At 47.2% G+C, this 19874-nt stretch overlaps 1 protein-coding gene across 1 annotated transcript; it reads left to right on the top strand.

Moving 5' to 3' along the window:
- Positions 1-1481: 1481 nt before the first annotated feature.
- Positions 1482-12586, top strand: EIF2S2 (eukaryotic translation initiation factor 2 subunit beta). Its single transcript, XM_086853583.1, has 9 exons — positions 1482-1630; positions 5760-5943; positions 6846-6949; positions 7930-8065; positions 8370-8470; positions 8828-8976; positions 9790-9846; positions 10258-10343; positions 10982-12586. Exons 1-9 carry the CDS (start codon positions 1616-1618, stop codon positions 11155-11157), a joined length of 1008 nt encoding a protein of 335 aa, XP_086709709.1. The 5' UTR covers positions 1482-1615; the 3' UTR covers positions 11158-12586.
- Positions 12587-19874: the final 7288 nt, after the last annotated feature.

Here is a 19874-nt window from a genome sequence, read left to right as displayed (position 1 = left end):
CTAGGAGGAATTTCTTCATAGAAAGGGTGATTAGGCATAGGAACTGGCTATCTCAGGAAGTGGTGGAGTCACTGTCCCTGGAATTGCATAAATAAAGACTGGATGTGGCACTGAGTGCCATGATCTAGTTTACACTGTGGTGTTGGCTTATAGCTTGGACTCAATGATCTCAGAGGTCTTTACCAGCCTAATTGATTCTGTATTCAAGAGTGAGGACAGGCTTCTTGCCAACAGAATTGTGTTCCAGGAGCCACGATGTCCAAAGGTGTTTTCACATTAAAAAGCAGAAGAATGTACATTCTAATATAGAAAAAAGCCCTTGATGTTCTGACAACGGGGTATTTACAACAGTATGTCCCATTAGAGACATCAAGGGCTTACTTTTAGCATATGGTGGAAATCTCTGTTCAGAGCCAGCTCAGGAAAAGCTCAGCAAGCAAAGGAGAGTTGCATGGGAATGCCAACATCCCAACCCCAAGCTGGTCAGAGAGAACAGTGCCACAACTGGAGGCCTGTCATTAGTGATGTCCCCCAGGGCTCACTCCTGGGCCCACTATTGTTGAACTTGTTCACCAATGACTTGGATGAGGCAGTCAATGCCTCCCCATTGGGGTCACATCCTCAGAGGGATCTCAGCAGGCTGGAGAGATGGACAGAGGAACCTTCTGAAATTCAGCAAGGGCCAGTGCAGGGTCCTGCACCTGGGGAGGAACAGCCCCAAGCACTGCACAGGCTGGGGCCAACCTGCTGGGAAGCAGCTTTGTGAGGACCTGGGGGATCCTGGTGGACAGGAAACTCTCCATGAGCCAGCAGTGTGTCCTTGTGTCCCCTGGGATCCAGGAAAGCACTGGGAATAGCACTGCCAGCAGGTCAGGGAGAGGATCCAGCCCCTCTGCCCAGCCCTGTGAGGCACATCTGGAGTGCTGTGTCCAGTTCTGAGCTCCTCTGGACAGGGGGCCAGGGAGCTCTGGGAGCAGGGCCCAGCAGAGGCTGCAGAGATAAGAAAGGGCCTGGAGCACCTTGCTGATGAGGAAAGGCTGAGGGAGCTGGGGCTGTTCAGCCTGGAGCCCCAGCTGAGAGGGGCCCTCAGCCCTGGGTGTCCCTTTCTGCAGGGAGGGCTCCGAGCAGGGCCCAGGCTCTGCTCCCTGGGGCCCAGCAATGGCACCAGAGCAACGGGCAGGACCTGATGCCCAGGAAGTTCCACCTGGAGACAGGAGGAAGAAATTCTTTGCTGTGCAGAGCCCGAGGCCTGAACAGATTGTCCAGAGAGGCTATGGAATCTCCCTCAGTGGAGATATTCCAGAACCATCTGGACGCAATCCCGATGGCAGTTTAGCTCCGATGGGCGATGGTCCCCTCCAGCCCTCTCGGTCCGTGGGATCCCGGGGCCATGCGAACACGGCACGGGTTCCGCTCCCCGCCCTCAGCGCTGCCCTCAGCGCTCCCGCCGCCGCCCGGCGCGTGCGCAGCGCGGGAGCGCCGCAAGTCGCGCGAGGCGGCGCGGCGGGCGCGCGCAGGCGCGGGGCGGGGCGGGCGCGCGGCGCTGATGCAAGAGCCGAGCACGGACTGACCCCGCGGCACCGAGCGACCCCGGCCCGCGGCCCCCGCCGCAGACATGTCCGGCGACGAGGTGAGGCCCGCCGGCTGTCGCCACTGCCACCCGCGGCAGAGCCGCACCCGGGGGCTGCGCCGCGCCGGGGGCCGCCGCCATGTGGGCGCCGGGCCTGAGGCCTGCGGCGAGCGCGGCCTCCGCCCTGCGCGGGGCCGGGGCCGGGGGCGGGCGGGGGTCTCGCTGGGCCGGGGCTGAGGCAGCGCGGGGGGCACAGGCCAGGCCGGGCCCGCGGGTGTGTGCTGAGGCCGAGAGTGCTGGGAAGGAGCTCCCGGTGTGCAGCCGGCAGGGAGAAGCCGGAGAGGGAGGCAGATGGCACCGCCACCGCTTCTCCATCGTGTTCTGCGGTGTTTGGCGAAACGCAGCGTTTAGGCAGTTACCACTCGCTTTCTGGAGCTTTAATATCTCGGGTTTTAACCTTGAGAGCCGAATAGCAACATCTGAACGAATGATAACTTCACGTTCTCCGGATCTGGTGGTGTTTGTCTAGGCACAGTACCAGGGAAGGTGATACATCCGTGTCTGAGAAATTTTTCAGTTGTTGTAAGTGCCCTGTGTTGGCAGCTTTAGTGGCCTCATTTCTGTTGCTCTCTGGGGAAAAGGAAAGTTTTTCCGGTGTGAGGTGTTCATCAGCCTGGTGTAGCCGTGGGAAGCTGCTCTGGCTGGATCCAGGAGATGGCTGCTTCTGGCCTTGTGTCTTCTCTCTGGTGTTTAAAATACCTGTGTGGCTTGTTTCCTTCAGAGCAAAGTGATCACTCAAGCCTTGGAGACAGGCTTGTTCTACATCATAAAGGAGAACTGGTGTAATTACGACTTATTTTAGTGGTAGCTATGACTGACTTACTCAGCCGCTTTAGCATCTAGAATGAGTACGTTGTATTTTTGTGCCTAAATGTGTCATGGGAGCTGCAGTTCTTATGTCTGGGCTGTTCTCTGCACTCAGGAATGGTTGCATCAGGTGCTGCCTGACTCAGGTGATCGCAGAGCCCTGGAACAGTTCATGGAGTGTCCTGCTTTGAATTTAGTTTGTATTAATAAGACTGGTTTTCTTGCATAGCGGATTAATTTGATATTGAGGTGATTCCTGGGATCTGCAGTGAATTTCCACCTCTGGGCTGCTTTATGTGACAGAGAATAAAGACGATGGTAGATAACACGGTTGAGCTGGCACTGTTCTTCAGGTTCATGTGCAGGTGCCTTGCAGAACTTCTGTGTGTCTAGGTGCTGTGGCCAGAGAGTTTGATATTGATGTTAAGTTGGTAAAATTTTTTAAAAGCCTCTGAAATTGAGAAAGGTGAAGACACAGAAGACAAATTAACACTGGAAACTGGGATAGATGGTAAGAAGCTCATTGTGTTGAGCTGCAGCTTAAAGTTTTCAGAATTGTGTGTGAATGAAATTCATTACTGGGAACATCCCAGACCTGGGGCACAGCAGGGGCAGCACAGGCCCCGTTTTTGGGGGAAATGGTCTGTTAATGTTCAGTTCATTTTTGTTGTAATGTAATGTTCATTTTTGTTAAAAATCCTACAAAGTACATAATCCTGCTGAAGAGCTAAAAGTTCTTTGAATCCTGCAGTTTTGTGAAGCTCCAGGCAATAATATTAGAGAGTGCTGTGCTTTGAGCAGCCAGAAAATTTAAGTGCTGCTTGGTCTTAGCAGTTTTGCCCCTCACCCTAGAGATAATCAGTGTAAGGACACCTGAACTGACTTGATCAGGGCGGGGGTGATGTCTGCTTCTTAGGCATGCCTGTGTTTCTTCAGACTAAGGAAATGGGATTTATTTGTGACCTCTGGTGGAATCTCTGCCATTTGCCACTGTCACAGCAGTTCTGAGGATCATTGGCTTCAGTCTTGAGTTGCATTTGGTCTCTGAAATTTTGTCTCTGTTTCCCCCCTCTGTTTGTTCACTTGCTAATTTTCTTTAAGTTGGGATTTTGACTGTGTAGGCACTTGAAGTAAGGAGCAGGTATATGGAGATGGATGTGAGAAGGAACCATGTGGTCTACAAAGGAGAAAACCTCCTATGGGAATTTGGCTCTGAGAGCAGGAACAGGATGAGAATTTGTAATTTTTTTCACACAGGAAAAGCATCTAGATTTGTTACGTTGGTGCTGAGGGTTGCAGTTCCTTCAGTAGAAAACCAGCAACTTTGTAGATTGTCAGCACTAAATGGTATCATAAAGTTCAGACTAAACCAATGTGCTGAGCAGAGAAAGGGAATAAAGAAAGTTTAGAAACACCTGTCTCAGAAAGCCAGAACATGACTGGCTGGGTTATCAGGCTGGTTCATTTATGTCATGACTTGTTAAAGCAAATGTGACCTAAGGCTCTTGCTGAGTGCTTGTTGAAGCCCTTGGTGAACAAAATATTTCAGGCTTAGGCCTCCTCCTCAGGTTGTGGAGTGTGACATGTTCTGAGTAGGTGTTGGGTGTGCAGAAGCCTGGCTTGCCCTGCCTGCCTGGGATGGCCCTGCTCAAGGCCACCTAAAAACCAGTCTCCTGCATCCAGGAGTTGTCTTGGTGTGTTTAGTTCAGTGTAGTTAGGCTGCAGACATGCTGTCTCTGTAGACACAAGAGGTCCTTTGTAGTTGTTCAGGTGTATTTTCCCTCACAAAAAGTGATTTGGGGTGGGTGGGCTAGTTCCTTCTTAGAAACTGTTACATCTGGGCAAGGCATGATCTTAGGTTTATTTCACATGAGACAATAAAAACCTCCTCAGAGTCTTGCAGAGCATCTTTGTGGAAATGAGTCAGCCACTTGTGCTTGATCCTGAGGCTGTGCACTGTGCCCATGCAGGCAGCTCTCCTGCTGTCCCAGCAGACTGGGGACATCCAGGAGGAAGCAGACATGGAACCAGTTGGACATGCTGTGATTTCTGTGCATTACAGCAGCATGATTCACACCACTATCTAAGGAAGCAGCAGAGGAAAGCCCTCTGGCAGAACTCCTTTGAAGATCATTCCAGCACAGCGTGTGCAACTAAAGACCCACTTCAGCAGTTGTAAAGCCTCAGTGGCCCCATGTATGTGCAGGTTTTGGGGATGTCGTACCTCAGACACACATCTGAGCAGTTTGATGCCTTCAGTAGAGCCTGTATGAAACATGTATGTTTCAGAAAATGGGAGGAATTATCACAACAGCATGTGTAGGAGAATGAGAAGTGCAAGGAAAAATTGTGCTGTGGGGAGAGGAAAACCATCAGATTTCAGGGAGTGGCTGGGCAAGAAGCTGGAGAACTGCTCCTTGGTGGAGTGCTGGTTCTTTCCTGAGTGAGGGCATTCATGATGGTAAAGTACAGCTCTGGGAGAACATTCTTCCATTACTGGACAAGAAACCTTGGAGAAAGTGTCTAAAATTGTTGTATTTAATATTTAGTATGGCGTGACAGTCCAGGCAGATGTGTGCAACAAACTGACCAACAGCTGGGATGTCAGCTTGTGTCTGAAGTGAAACAAAAGGCTTCAACGTGTTGGAAAAAATCCCTCAGGTCTGCAGATGATGAATAGGTTAAAAGTGAGTCTGGGGTTAGTGCCTTCTTCACAGCCAGACAAGGTGAATTAAGCTGCTTTGCTGGCTAAAGAGCTCATTAACAGCTTTTAATCACTTGGTGTCTGAGGTCCAGTTTCTCAGTCTGGGGAGGGAGGATGAGACATTTGCCATTTCAGTGTTCAGAGCTGATGCAGGTCTTGCTGTATCACCAGCCCCTTCTAGGTTTCCTCCTCGTCCAGAGTGTTCTTGTCAAGAGAATTGTTGGCAAATCTTGCCTTGAATAAATCTGGGAATTAATGTGTCTCACAAGTGGAAGTGATATGTCATCAGACCATGCGTTTTGGTGGGGTTAAATTTTCTTCTGTGTTGAATGGTGCTTTATTGCTGCAGAATTGGAGTCCATAATGGTCATAAAATAGAGGTGGTAGTCAGCCTGTCAGAGAGTCACAGCTTTAAAATATTTTCAGTTAATTTCAGCTAATAAATAGGTGACAGGAAACTTGGACTACAGGAAAAGCAGCAGATGTTGTGAACTCTGTCGGTTTTCCCTTGTAATTGACACAGTTGAGGTTGAAGCCGAGGAGCAGTTTGGGAAAATTGTTACAAATAATAAATGGGGGATGATTATTGAGCTGCTAAGGAGCTCTTGACTTTTACAGATGATTTTCGATCCTACTATGAGCAAGAAGAAGAAGAAAAAGAAGAAGCCCTTCATGCTGGATGAGGAAGGAGGAGGAGACATACAAACGGAAGAGACTCAGCAATCAGAAACAAAGGAAGTTGAACCAGAGCCAACAGAAGACAAAGATGTTGAAGCAGATGAAGAAGACAGCAGGAAGAAAGGTAAAGTGAATCCATGTAGATAAACTCACAAAGGTACTGTTTTGAGACTACAAGCCCAGTTTCAAGAATTTGGCATCCCAGAGTATAATGCCAGAGCCTTGGTTTGTTCGGAGATTTGTGATTAATCTCTGGTGCCTGTTTGGAGGGCACATTGCCTTCCTGCTTGGAATCACGTTCACAGACATCACCAAGCTCCCAAGGGCTTATATAATTTCCAGTTTTCTAACTCAAACAGTTCTTTGTGTGAGGCACTGAAAAGAGACTCTCTAAAATAGTGTGAAGCTTTAAATCTTCCATGTGCAGTTGTTGCAGTAATTCCACAGTTGTGTCTCTTTTTCATTTGAACAATTAAACAATAGTGTGAATAACAGAAACATGGTTAAAGGAGTTTGTAGTTTTTGGACAGTTCTGAACGTGGCAACCAGGGTGTTCTTTGGAATCTTGTAGGAAGTGAGTGTGTGATTGTGTATAAAACCTTGCTTTTTAAATTGAGGCCAATGTCATTTCAAGATTACCTAATTCATAGAGTGCCATTAACTTAAATCCAGTTTGTTGATAAAATTGGCTCCTGCTGCAGACCAAAGAAACTGGACCTTCCTCCTGCATTTCTCATTTTTCATCCAAGCACTCTAATGACAAAAGTGACTAATTTATCTTGTACACCAGAAAGAAAAATTAAACATTTAAAGTATCAAAAGACAGAAGATGCAGAAACTGAAACAGTATTTGGGAGCAGAGGGGGATGATCTCTTCAAACCTGAAGGATATCCACAGGGGTTACAGATCATTGCTCATATCTTACTGTAACATTTTAAAGATTTGAATGCAAATTAGAAACCTTAATGTCTGAACTGTTTCTTCATTTACACTTCTTTAGGCAATCCTTTGTTTTTGTTTTTTAGATACAACAGATGACTTGGATGATTTAAACTTCTTCAATCAAAAGAAAAAGAAGAAGAAAACAAAAAAGATATTTGATATAGATGAAGCAGAAGAAGGTGTAAAGGTTTGTTTACATAATTTGACTATGTGTGAAAACTCTCTTGCTTCCATTTTCTTGAGACTGGCAGAGCAGGAGTTGTCTCAAGTCTGTCACTGTGTCTTGGTGCAGTTCATAAATAAACTTTAAATGTCTTTCATTTTTTTTTGATGAACATGTTGCTCCTGCCTGGACTTTTTGTCCAGAAGTGGAAAAACCTGCCTGCTCTGCACAAAGATGTGCAAATAATTGAGCAGTCTGTGGGAAGAGCTGATTAACCTCAAGGTTAATTGTCTTTTGGGGTTAGAGAGGTAACTGGATGTCAGAAGTCACACACAGAACAGTCCTCTAAAGGCCAGCACTTCAAATAAAATGCACATATCTGCCAAGAAATCTGTTTTCACTCTAGTGTTTTCTTTAGAAAGGATTGGCCACTGTGCTGTGTTCCAGAAGGTGTACAAGATATTTTTACTCTTCTCAAGTTTTATTCCAAGTAGTGTTTTTGTATCACATGTCAGTGTAACTGGCAAGCCCAGAGAGCAAGAGGATAGAGAAATGTTACATTACACATAAACCTCCTCTTCAGATTTTGCCTTTTGGGGAAGAAGACATTCTTCTGATCTGCCTCAGAAGACAAAATGCTTTCTCTGTGTTCTTTCAGGGTGCAGAATTGTGATAACAGATTAGAGTAGCATAGCTTTGCTTTCCCTTACTGCTGCCATGTGGGGTGTTTTGTTCCCTCCTGTCCTCAGATGGCTGCTGCCTTTAAGTGCAGCCTGACCTTGTTCCTGGCTAGCCACAAGTTAAGCCAGGAAGTGCCCTGCTCATGGCAGTAGTGCAGGATATAGGGCTCTCTTGAATATGCTGGAATTCCATTCTTATCTGTTGGGTTTCAGGGCAGTGGTGGATGTCACCAGTATTCAGCTCTAAGCTGGTGTTACTTCTGGTGCTGTGCAATGGAGGGCTGTGGTTAACACTGGATAAACCACATTCTTACTTCTTTGCAGGAATTGAAAATTGAAGGAGATGTGCCAGAGACAGTAGAACCTGAAGATGACCTTGATATCATGCTGGGCAATAAAAAGAAGAAAAAGAAGAATGTGAAGTTTCCAGATGAAGATGAGATAATGGAAAAGGACGAAGGTAGAAGTATAGCCTAGCTCAGTCAGATGTCAAAAGTGAAATGCAGTCCATTGTGAAAGTGAAATAACCCCTTGTATGTGAATAAGTTCTGTTCAAATGCCTTTTTTGTTACAAAATTGATCAGAAAAATGTTGTGTAAAAGCACTGTATAAATTTGCCATGAGTGCTCGTCTCCCTTGTTGACAAACAGAGAAGACTCGAGTCCACATCTTAGTGGAACTTTCTTCTGTGTACCTTTTAGAAATCATGTAAGCATGAGGTTCAAGAATGTTTCTTAATGAATCCCAAAAAACTTTTTCTACAGCATTCGAGGATGAAGATAGCAAAAAAGATGATGGGATTTCCTTTAGCCTTCAGTCAGGACCTGCGTGGGCAGGCTCAGAAAGGGACTACACATATGATGAGGTAATGTTCCAGAGACTTTTAAAACACATTTTTCATGTTCATCTGCATCAGTAGAGCCTTATGCTCCTATTTCTGACTTCAGAGTGAAGGACTTGTAAAGCTAACAATGTGTGTCTTCTATCAGAGTAATTTTCAGGTGGGGCAGTATTGGTTATAGTTCAAACACCTCTGCCATGGGCAGAGCAAACCCTTGGGGAAGTAGTGTTGGGAGTTTGCATTTATCAGAAAGTTTTAAGTGTGTTCTTAGGCAAAGGTAGTCTGATATTCACTGTGAATGCTATTTCAGGTGGCTTTTGGAAGTGAGGGACTGTGAGAAATGGAAAATGCTGATGTGAGTGTGAATCCCTTCTTTTGCAGTTGCTCAATAGAGTTTTTAACATCATGCGGGAAAAGAACCCGGACATGGTGGCTGGAGAGAAGCGGAAATTTGTCATGAAGCCCCCGCAGGTTGTGAGAGTAGGGACCAAGAAAACATCTTTTGTCAACTTTACAGATATCTGCAAATTGTAAGTTTCCTCTTTGGATTTCCCAGGAATAGCAGATGGATGCACTGCTCTGTGCTCCTGTGTTGAAGGCAGAGTTTTCTGGCGAGTGACTGTGGCAAACCAGGAGTGGAAGCTATTTCAGTCAGAGAGCTCGTTACATTTCTCTGTGAGAAGATATTTCTGAGCATGATTTATTGAGAAAATTTCTAATTTTATACTTAAATTATGAAAATGGTGCATGGGCTGAAACTTGGTGAGTTCATTGGCTTCTATCAAGTTGGGTCACCAGTGACGTTTATGTGCAAGCCTTGAGGAGAAGGGTGGGAAAAGTTCTTTTGAATTTGAGCTGACTACAAATACTGTCCTCTCAGGAAATGATACGGACTCCAGTAGTGCTTTCCCACTGTTTTCTGCACTGATACCTACATCTTAATTATGTCTTGTGAAGGCAGCTCTGATCTTTGTGAGCACTTCTGGGAATGCAGATCAGACGGGTATCAGATGTATGCCAGAAAACAGGCCTGCTGAAACCCTGCTGAGGGTGCACTAAGGGGAGTTTTTAATGGTAGTTACTAATGTTTTTTCAGGGAGTGAGACAGTAAGAATGAAAAATCATTAATAGAAAACTTCTTTTCAGTAGTTGTTGTAATTTTGAGTTGGAGATAGTGGGAGGTTTTTTGTGTGGACTGTTTTTTATGTGCTCTTTAGTGCAGACCCCTGGTACTGCTCCCTTTGAAACTTTCTAACTTAAATTGGATTTACCCTGCCAGTCCTGTATAAATACCAAATTTCTCTGAAGGGGGAAGGTTAAACATTTCCTTACTTTATTTTTAGATTACATCGTCAGCCAAAACATCTCCTGGCATTTTTGTTGGCAGAATTGGGTACAAGGTAAGGCTGTTGGGCTGTGGGCATGCTTAGGGTTGATGTTGGTCAAATTGAACATTTTGGGGGGTATAGATGTGCTGGAACATGAGGCTTTTGTTCCCTGCACTTCAGTGCTGTGCTGGGTGATTGAGGAGAGAACATTTTAGTGAGGAGGTACAGAGGGGAAACTCCAAGTCCAAGGGAATGGTCTTGTTCACTCCCCTGAGACAGGCAGGTGAAGATCATGCCTGGGCAAAACTTCCTGTAGGAAATAGCATTAAGTACCTCAGAATTTTGCATTTATTTTTTTCCCCTACAACACAATTGTGGCTGTGCTCCTCTTGAAAAACACATCCATACCTTGTTTCATGTTCTTGATTTGTTTTAATGCTTCACACCTGCAAATCAAATAATTTATTTTCTCTTTTCAATCAGTGGTTCAATAGATGGTAACAACCAACTGGTAATCAAAGGAAGATTCCAGCAAAAACAGATAGAAAATGTCTTGAGAAGATATATCAGTAAGTAGAACTCCCTTTCCCACTGCAGATTTCTCTCAGGCCCCTTGTGATGCCCAGGGGCCCAGGTGTGTGCCCACTGTGGAGGAGGCTGAGGAGCCACTTTAACTTCACTTTATCATGGAATAATGCAAATTCAGGTGGTTCTGCTGTGGTTACACCACGGGCTGTACTCTGCCAAGGAAAACAGAGCATTTGAGAACTACTTGTTTTCATCTGAATTTGGTATCTTGGCTTTGATGAGGACCGTGGAAAACAGCAGTAATTGTTAATTTTGCAGTCTGTTGTAGCCATGGATTGACAGATGCAGTGTTTGTGTGCCACAGCTGGTCAGAGGACTCAGATTATGTGTCACAAAGCTCCTGCTCTAGTGCTGTGTCAGTAGCAGAGCTGCTGACACCTGGCAGTGCTGCCTCAGCAGAGGAGCTCAGGGAACAGCAGTGGGAAGTCATTACTGGTTATTAATTTAAAACAGCATTAATGCTCGATGTAGCACCCAAAACCTCCTCCTCGTTAACCAGGGGTGATTTTTAGGTTTTCATAATCAGCCCCTCTGAGCTGGTGGGTGTGTTTGCACAGCTTTTCCAGAGAGCTGTGCAGCAGCAGCTGCTGCTGGGTTAACTGGGCCTTGCTTCCCACAGAGGAGTACGTCACCTGCCACACGTGCCGCTCCCCCGACACCATCCTGCAGAAGGACACCCGGTTATACTTCCTGCAGTGCGAGACCTGCCACTCCCGCTGCTCCGTGGCCAGCATCAAAACAGGCTTCCAGGCTGTCACAGGCAAGAGAGCACAGCTCCGTGCCAAAGCTAACTAGGTTTGCTAATCAACACTGGAGGAGTTGGCAAAGTGTTCTGGGGAGATGGGACTGGACAGGTTTGCAATCGGAGTGGATTTACCATTGTATTAAAGCAAGGTTGTAAAAACGACAAATTTGGCTTTTGATTGATTGGTCTGTGAAATCCTTGCAAGATGCAGATCCTCAAGCTGTTCACATACATTTGCTCATTGAATATATTTTACCAACTGTAAAGGAGCGTGGTGGGAAAGGAGGTGCTTTTTAATCCGTTCAGACTTCTGTAAAACACAAGATAAATTAAAGATACTATAACAGTGAGTGTCTTGGATTTGGATTTTTCCTTCAGTTTCCTCTTCAAACACTGGTGGGAATGGTTGGTGTGTTGTTCTGCAGATCATGTCACTAAGCTATGTCCAAGACCCAGAATGAAGTTTTAAGATAAAGGCTATTTTGCTTTTATATAACAGGCTTATTTTAGTTATGCTGTCATGAAACAGAGAAACCAGTCAGGGTCCCAGTGCTGACAGGCCAGCATGAGCCCTGCTCCTGCTTGTACAGCCATGGGTGCCTTGTGCACAGACAGGGGGGTCAGGGCATGCTGGTGCTGCTTAATTAGGCAAAAATAGCTCTGAGAGAGTTCAGCCACCAGATTAGTGCTGAATCTTAACACAGAATCAATAAACTGTACTGTAAGTTTTCATAGTGTCATAGTACTAAATTTTGCAATTTCTAATAGAGAAACGTTTATATTTCTAAGTCCTGCACTCTTCATCACTTTAAAAAGAATCTAAATGCAGCAAAAAACAAAAAACTAGTAGGTCTCAATGCCATTGTATGGTGGCTGCAACACAGTCTTCTATAAGTCTTGAATTTGCAGGAGACACTGCCAAGTAATTTGGGTTCCAAATTAACATTTTGCTTCAGGATCTTCCCGTGCCCTTCCTCTGCTGGCAGTGTCAGTGACCTCGGGGGACACCTGCTGCTGTCCTCGCTGGGTTTTGTGTAGAAGTTGTTCCAGCTGGGGAGAGCAGAGATGCAGATGGGGAGTGAAGGTCCCCCCTGGGTTGCAGAAGTGGGGACAGTTGTCACTCGATTGCCAGAATATCCCAGGGGGAGGGAAGGGTGCAGCAGCTCAGGGCCCCGGGCAGCCACCCCTGCGGGTCAGGGGAGCAGCCTCCTCCCCAGGGGAGCTGGTCCTTCTGAAGGCAATACAGCAAACACCACAACTTGAAGGGTTTCTACTAAGTTTTAACCTTTGTATGTTAACACAGAGCACAGTATTGCTGGGGAGTCACTCACTTGCTATTTGAAAACTTTGACAGTGCTGTAAGGTGAAAAATCAAGGTTTTATGGTTGGTTTCTTAAAAGCATTTTGAATTTCAAGTGAGCTATAACAATGTTGGATGTATCTTAAAGTGAATAAAGCCAGGATCAGTGCCTCTTGTAACATTATTGTTGTATTCTTGTTTCTTCCTCTAGCAAAGAATCTCCTGTTGGGAGTAAAACCTTGGAGAAGTGCGAGTTGCCTTTTTGTTTTGGTGACTTGTTGGTGGGATGCCCTGAAATAGCTGAAGAGCAATGATACTTTGTGATTAAATGCTCATTTTTCCCTGGGTCAGATACCTTTAACATAAAAGATACAGTGTGGTCTTGAGCTGGTGCTGTATTTCAGTGCTTTCACTTGATTTAGTGAAATTGGATCAAAAAGATCCAAGTTAATAAAGGAATAAATCATTATTCCAATCTCTCAGCTGTGAGCCCTGGCTTGCAGGAATTTGTTAGGTGTATTTTGTAGATGTGCTTTGAGTCTGTGCATGAAACCCTGAAGGCTTTTAATGACTGATATGTGAGTGCAGCATCTTGAGCTGTAGGCTCAGATCCTGCTGTGGAATCACCTCACTAATGCAGGAAAAGGCTGTCTAGGAGCAGATAGCAGTTGGGGTTTATTTTTTTTTTTTTTAGGAAAAACTTCCAGAGTACATTGAGATAATGTTGTGTGAACACAAATGCCTCATGCTGCTGCTGAGGCTGATGTGAGTTTGAAGTGCAGTTGTGTTCAAAGGCAAAAAAGATTTTACTTGAGCTGGCTGTGGGAAAGCAGCTTGGGGATGGAGTTCTCAACAGAGGAGGGGGTAGCTGAGGTTGCCCTGGGCCTGTGTGCAGATACCCTTTTGGAGACAGAGCTGGTTTTGTCTGTTTTTTCCTCTCTGAGCTGAAAATTGGCTGTGTGGATATGTGGGAGCCAGATCTTAGGTACTGAAAGTCCCTGTGTGACTGACAGCTGGGCTGCTCCTCTCCATGGCTTTTGCCATGCCCAGTTCTCCACCTGATCCAGTAATCTGAGCAGTGCAGGGCTGCTCCTTCCCAGCAGTGAAGGTGAAACATCTTCCAGCCCAGAACATTCAAGAGATCATCTGAGACATGTCCCTGGAGGTGCTGGGAGAACACACAATTGCTGTTGTGGTCAGTCAGCCTGAGATTTACTGATGCCTTGGAAGAATAATCTCTTTACCTCCTCTTCTGCCAGGGTGTGCTTTTATCTCCACTGTCAGGTGCTTGCAGTTCAGAGGGTTGGGGACCTTGCTCATGTCCCTGAAGTAACTGGGGAAATGGGAACATCTCATTCCCTAATTGAGCACAAATCCTGTGGGATCAGCTGCCCTGGGGCTCACGTGCTTCAATGTTCTGCTGAAGCCACTGGTGGCTACCATGAAAATCTGTGAGAATAAACTCCATTGCTGGGAGCTTCTGGCCAGAGCAAGAATTTAATCATTTTTTGTAGCCACAGTTGGTATAAAGGAGGAGCATTTATGAAATGGCTCCATGGAGAGCTGGGAGTTTCTGGTTGTTCCTGGGGCTGCCACGTTGTGCAGTGTGTCCTCCAGGCATGGCCACATCCCGAGATCCCTGCTTTGGGCCAGCTCTGGGGCAGCTTTTCAGGGAGCCTGGGGCACCTGGGGTTGTCAGCAGGGAGAGGAAAAGAGAAGGTTTTCAAAGCTGTTGCTACAGGGTTTGTCATGAACTGCAGGGGGTGTTGAACTTTAATTGGGTGAAAGGACCTGTGGTGGTGGCTGGAGGGGAGGTACAGGAATAGAAACAGCAGGAAGTTCCTTAAAATCAAGAAAGTGGGAAGTTGAGTGTGATGCTGACAGCTGAGAATCACTAGAATTTATCTGTTCATCTTATAAATAACATTTCTCCAGCTTTCTGCTCTGCCCCTGTGCTCAGTTTTCCCCTAGAGGTTTATTCCAGATTACTGGAATAGCATCCAAGAAGGTGAGAGGCCAGGCCTTGAGAAGGATTGAACACAGACATTGAACAGCAATCAGTAGCTGCACAAGAATATTTAGCAGTTCAGATTCAGTCTGTATGGAGAGCAAACTGCAAAGCTTCTCCAGCTGCTAAAAGAATTGCTGGATTTTCTTTCTGAGTTGTTCCTGCTGTGGTGAAGGTCAGTTGCCAGAGTAGCAGAGGACCCAGGTCACAGGGGGATCAGGACAAGCCTGTCCTGGTGAAAACCTTTCCTGGTTTTTGCAGCAGTGCCAGCGAGGCCACAGCTGGAGTCTACAGAGGGCAGGATTCCCTCAGTGTCTGTGGGAGCAGCCAGGGTTAGGCTGGACCTGCCTGGCTCTGCCCCTCATTCTGCTCTCTGCATTTGCAGGGACAGTTGGCAGTTCAGGCTTGCTCTGGTTCCAGGGGTTTGTCCACCTTGGGAAACTCAAGTGGCTCCAGTTTGGGTTAACAGCTGGAAGGATTTTGGGTGAACAGTCAAATCCTATGGCAGATAAAGGAGCACAATTCTGTGTGTCCTTTCCCTCCAATGCAGCGAGCTGAGGGAGCAGAAAGGTTGCTCTGAATAGTTGCTGAAATGATCTTGGGACAGGAGGAGGAAAAATGCTTTTGGGAAGATGTTACGTGGCAATATCTTCCTCCTAAAGTGAATCATCCTTTTCTCCTAAAGAGAAACAAGTTCAGGGGCTGGTGCTGATCCTCACATATCTCACCTGGACAAGCCTTTGCTTTGAAGGGACCTCACCTGGCTTCAGTCCCTGGGTTACAAAGTTTGGTGTTTGCAGTTCTCTCATTATTTTAGCTTTTTTTAGTCATTATTTTAGGTCTTTCATTATTTTAGCTATTTCAGTGATGAAGACAGGGCAGTGCCATCAGAGGTCATTCAGCCAGTCTTTAGTTGTTGGAAAAAGCCTGAAGACTGATTTTCCTGTAGGTGTTTCTCCAGATGTGGATACAGATGAGCTCTAAATACACTCTCACAGAGGTATCACAGCATAACCCTGTACACTCTTAAATATCCTTGATACAGAATGGCTGTCAGTCTGTCCTGAGCCCAAGGGAGCAGTTCCTTATACAGAAAGAGAAATTCCAGCTGGCCCTGGAAATGTGTTGCTGCCCAACAGACCCAAGGAATTGGGTTTTCCTCACCAGAAGAAAAATACTTTCTCACTTCCCTCTGCTCTAGTCTGTGAGCACAGGCTCATTCCTTGCTGCCTGAGCTTGCTGTTCATCCTTTTTCCTTTTTGCACATTGCAAACACCTGCATAATTCTGAAATAAAGCAGTCACCACTTTACCTCTGTGCTGGGAAGCTTTTTTCTGCCCAGTACCCACCAGAAATGTGTGGTACCTCCATCCCTCCCTCTTCAGCTCATTCCATGTCCCACAGTGGACTCCCAGAAGTTCTGCTTTTTCTAACAGAAGCAGCTTTTTTAATTCTACATTCTGTAGTGAAGCAAATCACTTCTAAAATCCCTTGTTTATTCCCCCAGCCCTGCTTTGGGTAATTATCCTGTAAGTTTGGTGTATTTCCTTCTCCAGTGTGAGAGCACTGCACTGTGGGACTGATGGCAAAGCAGTTTGTGCCCTGATTGTCACCAGTGTCAGGTGTTTTTTTACAGGGAGGAAATCTAGATGTGATTCATTTTGAAAATAAGGCACAGAAGGAAAAAAAAAAAAGTGATTACATTTTTTGTTTTGTGGACTGAAATGTCTGTGCTCCTCATTACCCTCAGAATTTGCAGCAGGCCTTGTGCTGTTTTTCAGAACGAAAATTGCCTTTTTTCCACCAAGGCTGTGAAAAAATAAGTTCTGAGAAATGTGAGCTCATCTGAAATGAAGCTTAAAACATTTTTCTTTGCTGCCTTGTCCCCATCCCCCCTGACACCCTTGGACAAGAGAGGGAGGAGTGGTTGCTTTCTCTGTTCTTCTGAAGGAGCTGTGCACAGCCCTGGGCTTCTCCTGATGTGATTTGGGCTCCAAGTGGCTGTTGAGGTTTCCCTGGTGGTGGGAAAGCCCCTGCTTGGGGCTGCCTGTGGACTCTCCAATATTCCACACATGGCAGTTTGTTTTTAATTCCAGACCTTCTCCATTTTCCCAGAATTCATTTAAACCATGTGCTGAAGCACACTGTTTGCCTCTCCTCTTTGCCCTGGATGAGGGAGGTGGCCTTTAAATCCTGCCCCTGGCCAAGAACATCCCTGGACTCGGGGAAGGTGGAGTGTGCTGGGGCTGGAACCCCAGTCCCTCTGGAGATGCTGCAGGCAGAGGTGGCTCCAGAGCAGCACAGGGTGCCCTGGCCTGTGTGGACAGAAGGGAGGGGCCGAGCTGAGGCTCAGGGTGCAGCCCAGGATGTCCCAGCTGAGCTGCCAGACCTGCTCCCCTCGCCCCACCTGCCTCAGGCTCACCCAGCAGGAGCTCTGAGCAAACATATCGAGTGCTGGGGGCTCTGCACCCTTGTGCCAGCCTGGCAGAGGCAAAAATGCCCCTGCCTGGGAGGAGATCTGGGCAAGGAAAGGTGCTGAACTCGGTGTTTGCTTGCAGGACCAGGGTGTCCATCCAGCCACGTGCCCTCTGTCCAGGGCAGGCAGAGCATTCCCAGTGTGGCTGGGTCCTTTCAGCACCACCGTCCCCATCCAAGGCCTGGGGGTGTTTTCCTGCCAGAGGATGGACAGGCTCCACCAGGAGCCTGTGGGGCTCTTGACCACATCTCCACACATAAAACCTGGTTGAGGAGAGGGAATTGAAGTTCCTGTAGGTAACAAGAAGACAGTGCAGGAGGGATGTGACCACTGTGACAGACACTGCAACTGGCTCTCACAAATTCCCCAAAGGACAGTCCTGTTACAGCTGCAGTCACTGAAATGTTCCCAAAGTGCAGCACAGCCTGGAACTGTGATGCTCCTCAAAGTTAATGGGAGTTCTTCAAGTCAGTGGGGGTTTTTGTTGTGTCTCCTGATCAGACTGCATGAGTGCAGGCATTTTGGCCCCAGTGATTGATTGTCCATGTCCAGAAGCAATGGAAGGAGCATTTGGGACTGGAGGAACCCTGCTCTGCTGCTCTAATGCCCGTCCAGGCCAGCATGGGAAAACCAGAGCAGCAAAGCCTCCTGCACATCTGTGGGTGCCATGCTGTGCCACGTAACCCAAAGTGTGTCAGCAGCCTCAGACACTCCTGCTTCCTGTGCAGAGCTGCAGGGAAAGCAGCAGGGACTGAGACTTTGGGGGTGTTTCTAACCAGGACCGTGCTGCTTTTGCCACTGATGGGATGGCAGCAAACAGCAGCACAAGTGAGAACCCAGCTGAGGTCCAGGACACTTGGGAATGGGACCTTCCCTCTGTGGGTGGTGGGGAAAGTCTTTCACAAAAGCTTTATTTATTTTTTTTTCAAGCTCACACCATGTGTGTGTGTGTTCAGTCGAGCTGCTCAGTTTATGCTGGTCACTTTTCTCCAGAATATGCAGCTGTTGAATTAATTGTCTATGGGGTTGTTCTGGAGGGAATGGACTGGCCCAACCCTCATCTTCCCCCATCCCAGCAGGGCAGGGACAATTTACAGGAGTGCTGTGGGAACACTGGACCATGGAAAACAAGGTTGGGTGCAAATAGAATGGGATCCTTTACATTCATTCAAGAGCTAATGGGATCTAACACATCTTTGTATGTTTGAATTTTGATGTTTGAAGGGCTTGAGGAGGACCACACCTCTGTTAGGCAGGACAACCCAAAAGGGCCAGGAGCTGCCGGTGCCAAAAGATGAGATGGGGAAGAAAACTGGCTTGGCTGAACTTATGCCTGGAACTGAGGAGAAAAGAATAATTTCTGACTTCTGGAAGAACAGAGAGGTGATTTAGGACAACTACAGTGGTGTCATGGGGTTATGCAGGGAGAAAATAAGAAGGGTCAAAGCTTAACTTGAATTTAATCTGGCTACTGCCATAGAAGACAATAAAAAACGTGGTTGTAAATACATCACCAACAACAGCAGGGCTAAGGAGAATCTCCCTCCTTTATGGGATGTGGCTGGGGACTGGTCTCTTTTCCCAGGTATCAAGGGATAAGACAAGAGGAAATGGCCCCAGGTTGTGCCAGGGGAGGTTTAGGTTGGATATTATGGAAAATTTTGTCATTGAAAAGGTCATCAGGCATTGGCACAGGGCAGTGGTGGAGCCCCCATCCCTGGAGGGGTTTAAAGGGTGATGTGCACTTGGGGATGTGGGTCAGTGATGGCCTTGGCAGAAACTGGGGAAGTTGGGCAGGATGGCCTTAGAGGGCTTTTTTAGCCTAAATGGGTCTGTGGGAAAACCGTGCTCAGAGCAGGGGTGACCCCTCCTGGGCTCCCTTTCCTCTCCTGATGGACCAGTGCAGCCAGCAGGGAGCTCTGCAGGTGCTTTATGGCCCCAAGGGTGAATGAAGGGGTTGGGGGTGTCCCTTTCCCACCCCCTGCTGCCCCCTCACCCGGGTTCTCTGCACTGCCATGGACAGACCTCTCTGAGCACCAAAACCCCAGAATTCATCTCCTTGGGGCCCCACTCTGCCAGGAGCAGAGTGAACTCCCTGCAGGGGCCTGCCTGAGAGCTCCCAAAGCTCTCCTCCCAAAATAATGAATAAAATCAAACCAGTTGTTTGCTAGGAGGCCTCATCCATGCTCTAGAGCTGAGCTGGAGTGACCCAGCCCCAGCCCCTGATGCACTCAGCTCTCAGAGCTGGGTGTACGGCTCAGCAGACTGGAGGCTGGGCTGATTTCCATGTTCTTGACAACCTTGGTTTGGTTTTAGGGCTTTTTTCCCCCCTCCTGTTCCTCCTTCCAGTCACAAAGATGCCCAACCACCAGTCTGGTGCTGCTGCTTCTCACGTTGGAGTGAACTGGTGATTCATGGCAGGATGGATGGACAGGTGGATGTTCAAACATCTCACACTCACCATGAACTCAGGCAGTTTTGCCCTCCAGGGCTGGATGGTGGCTTGGAGAAACCTGGTTCAGTGGAAGATGTCCCCAGGACATCATCTTGAAGGTTCTTTCCAACCCCAACCATTCTGGGATTCTGGGATTGTCCCCATGTGGTCACTGGTCCCTCCTGACACCGCTCTGGTGCCAACCAGAACAACACTCTGCTTAAGGAGCAGTCTTCAGCACTGCTGGCTTGTGCAAACTGGCAAAGCAGCCAGATTTTTCCAGTCTGTTATGAGCTGGACCAGTGCAAAGTCCAGAGATTAAAGGCCTGGATTTGGCCCCTGCTCTCCTACATCAAAGAAGTTTCCAAGCCTCCAGAGGAAAATCCCAGAACCCCCGTGAACACAGATGTTCTGCTCAGCCCTTTCCCCTGGGCAAGGGAAAGTAAATCCTGTGGGCAGAGCTGAGTCTTGGAGAGGGGAAAAAAGACTTGTCTGGAACAGAGGAAACGAGTGTGTGTGCATGGCAGAGAGAAGAGAGGGGAAGCAAAC

This window comes from Cyanistes caeruleus, chromosome 16, assembly GCF_971803275.1.
Source record: "Cyanistes caeruleus chromosome 16, bCyaCae1.hap1.1, whole genome shotgun sequence".
In the NCBI taxonomy this organism is placed as follows: domain Eukaryota; kingdom Metazoa; phylum Chordata; class Aves; order Passeriformes; family Paridae; genus Cyanistes; species Cyanistes caeruleus.
The sequence above is the reverse complement of the archived record's forward strand: the minus strand, read 5'-3'. Positions and strand labels throughout refer to the sequence as shown.